The sequence below is a fragment of the Geospiza fortis genome, unplaced genomic scaffold (assembly GCF_000277835.1).
Source record: "Geospiza fortis unplaced genomic scaffold, GeoFor_1.0 scaffold219, whole genome shotgun sequence".
Lineage (NCBI taxonomy): Eukaryota > Metazoa > Chordata > Aves > Passeriformes > Thraupidae > Geospiza > Geospiza fortis.
In genome coordinates, this window is record NW_005054376.1 from 1,164,959 (window position 1) to 1,167,371 (window position 2,413).

General features: G+C 46.9%; 1 protein-coding gene across 1 annotated transcript in view; it reads right to left on the bottom strand.

The window, feature by feature from the left end:
* Positions 1–2,368, bottom strand: part of NRN1 (neuritin 1) — an 8,522-nt gene extending 6,154 nt beyond the window's left edge. The window contains exons 1-2 of the mRNA XM_005424926.2: positions 1,961–2,368; positions 266–402 (exon numbers count right to left, since the gene is read on the bottom strand). Coding sequence (XP_005424983.1) covers positions 266–402; positions 1,961–2,015 — 192 coding nt within the window. The 5' untranslated portion in view covers positions 2,016–2,368. The remainder of the gene's footprint in view (positions 1–265; positions 403–1,960) is intronic.
* Between the last annotated feature and the right edge of the window lie 45 nt (positions 2,369–2,413).

The following is a 2,413-nucleotide window of genomic DNA, read 5'->3' on the forward strand; positions in this document are numbered from 1 at the left end:
TTTTTTTAAACCAAAAACCCGGTGCATAGACATTTTGGGAACGAGCCGAGCATCCATTTCACACGAGCCTTTACCGGGGACGGGGCAAAGCCAGTGGCCCTTCGCAAACCCCACACTGGCAACCAGAAGCCGATTCCGGGGGTGGGGAGGTGTGGAGGAGGTGGGGGGAAGGTTACCCTAAATACCGAAGGAGGAGCAGAGAGGAGAAGAGCTCTCCATGAGCTTCAAAGCTGTCCCCTTTCAGGGCACCGCAAAGCCACCGCACCGCCACCATCCCCACGGTGTGCAGCAGTATTTGGGGGGAACTTTCCAAACGACTGCTCATGCTCATGCCAGCCCGGGAACGGCATTTCCCAGCGACTCTAGCTGCCTTTTGAAATTTGAAATAAAATCCATCCTCCGCTGAACCAAATAAACACAACAGAAAATCTTCCTCCTCCTCCTCCTCCTCGTCCAAATGAATGAACGAACACACAAACAAAAATTGCAAGGATTGAAATTAAGGATAACATCCAAATAAAGCCTTTCCCCTTCTTTCTGTGACAGTACAAAAACTGGCCTTGTGAAGAGTTCAGCCTTATTTAAAATGGAATTGTAATACGAATATGGGGGTTTGCATCATTTTAACACATTTCCCAGAGGTCAACACTTCGTTGCAATATTTCTCCCTCCCCCCCCCCCCCACAGATGAATAAATGTTCAAGGGTTTTTTTGCCTCCCTTTCTAATTCTCCCCTTCTTTTAAATTTTTTTTCCCCTCTTCTTTCTTTGTTACCCATAAAATTCTGCAGAGGTTTTCTGGAGAGGAGTGTGACCGAGCAAAAGGATCTCTAAATAGCAATGCCGAGCTTTTTTATTTTTTAAATTGTATCAGAATTCCTTTGCAGGAAAATATTTTCAAAGGGCTCTTCACACCTGACAGTCTAGATAATAAAAGACGTGCTTTAATCCCCCTTCCATTTAAACCCTGTTTTGGATCATGCTCGGGAATCTACATATCCAGTAGTAATCTTTAAAATTTGCCTATATAGGACCAAAGTGGTCATTAACTTGGAGATGGTTTAATGTCCGTAACTAAAAAAAATCTCATGAAAGAAACGTATAAAACGAGCCCGAGAGCAAACCAAGAAAAGCAACCGGCGAAAACCCCAAGATATTGAAAAAAACCGACAACAAGCACACAAAATACACACCGGCATGGAAAGAAACCTGGTCTATTTTAAGTAACAGCATATATAGAATTTTTTTTGGAACTGCTCGATTTTTGACAGGTCTTCTCCAAGTACAAAATTAACGACTGGGCGGTGGGACTCTGCGATTTTTAAAAGTAATTTTTATTTGTTTAATCACTGCATTCGAGCTGATTATTTCCTTTAATTTAGTGATGGGTTTTCTTTGGTTTTAAGATGCTCTACAAATGGGAAAACGTTCTGGTTCCAAAAGGGAGACCTTCGCTTGCCCCCCTGATTTTCTGCAAAAAAACTTTCCAGCTAGATCTCTCGCAAGATATTTTGTGCCCGTTCTAATTTTTCTGTCCCTCGGGGAGAGGAGAAAAATTTCTTAGCACCGGAGTCACCAAACTGTAAGTGGAAGGGAACGAAGGGGACATCCGAAAACCAGATACAAACGCAACCGTTCGTGGCGACCGAGAGAAAAGGAGGGAAAAGAAGGAAGAAGAGGCGGAGGGAAAATAAAAAGCGAAGTATGAGTGAGCATGCACCGCTTTAGGAAAACGAAAACCAAAAGTGGTTTACGAGAAATCAGAAAGCGGCTCCCTTTCCTGCGGGCTCCCCTGCCTTGAGAGCGTGCCGGAACGCGAAGCTGCCGCCGCCAAGGGAGCGCGGGGAGCGGAGAGCAGGGTCCCGCACCGACCGCGCGGGTTATCCCGGCGCTCCGCTCCTGCATGCATCAGCCGGGCTGGGGAGCGCACAACTTGACACGGAATTTGGCAGTCCACTTACCTATCTGTACAGCAAGGATCAGAGAAATATAACTGCCGTTCAACTTAAGTCCCATCCTACATTTAGTAAAACCATTTGCGGCTGCAGATCTTTAAATAGTTACTTTGGAGAACGTGGGGGAAAGCTGAAAAATAGACATTGCCAACAAGTTCCGAGCAGCGGAGGACTTTGCAGACAAGGGGGGGAGACAAGAGGAGAAGGAGAGGAAGAGGGAGGCAGCGGGAGAGGGCGAGGAAGGCTGGCTGGGAATGGTTCGCTCCATTAGGAGGGGGCGGAGGAAGTACAGCCTCACGCCCACCACCGGCCCTGACGTGGGGGGATGACACAGGCAGGGTTTTTTCCCCCCTTCTTATTTTTTTTTTTTTTATAAATGTGCACCTTGGAAGAGGAGCGCCATTTATAGGCATCACAGGCTGGATTTACCCGCTCTCCCCGTGTCCCCCCGCCCCATAA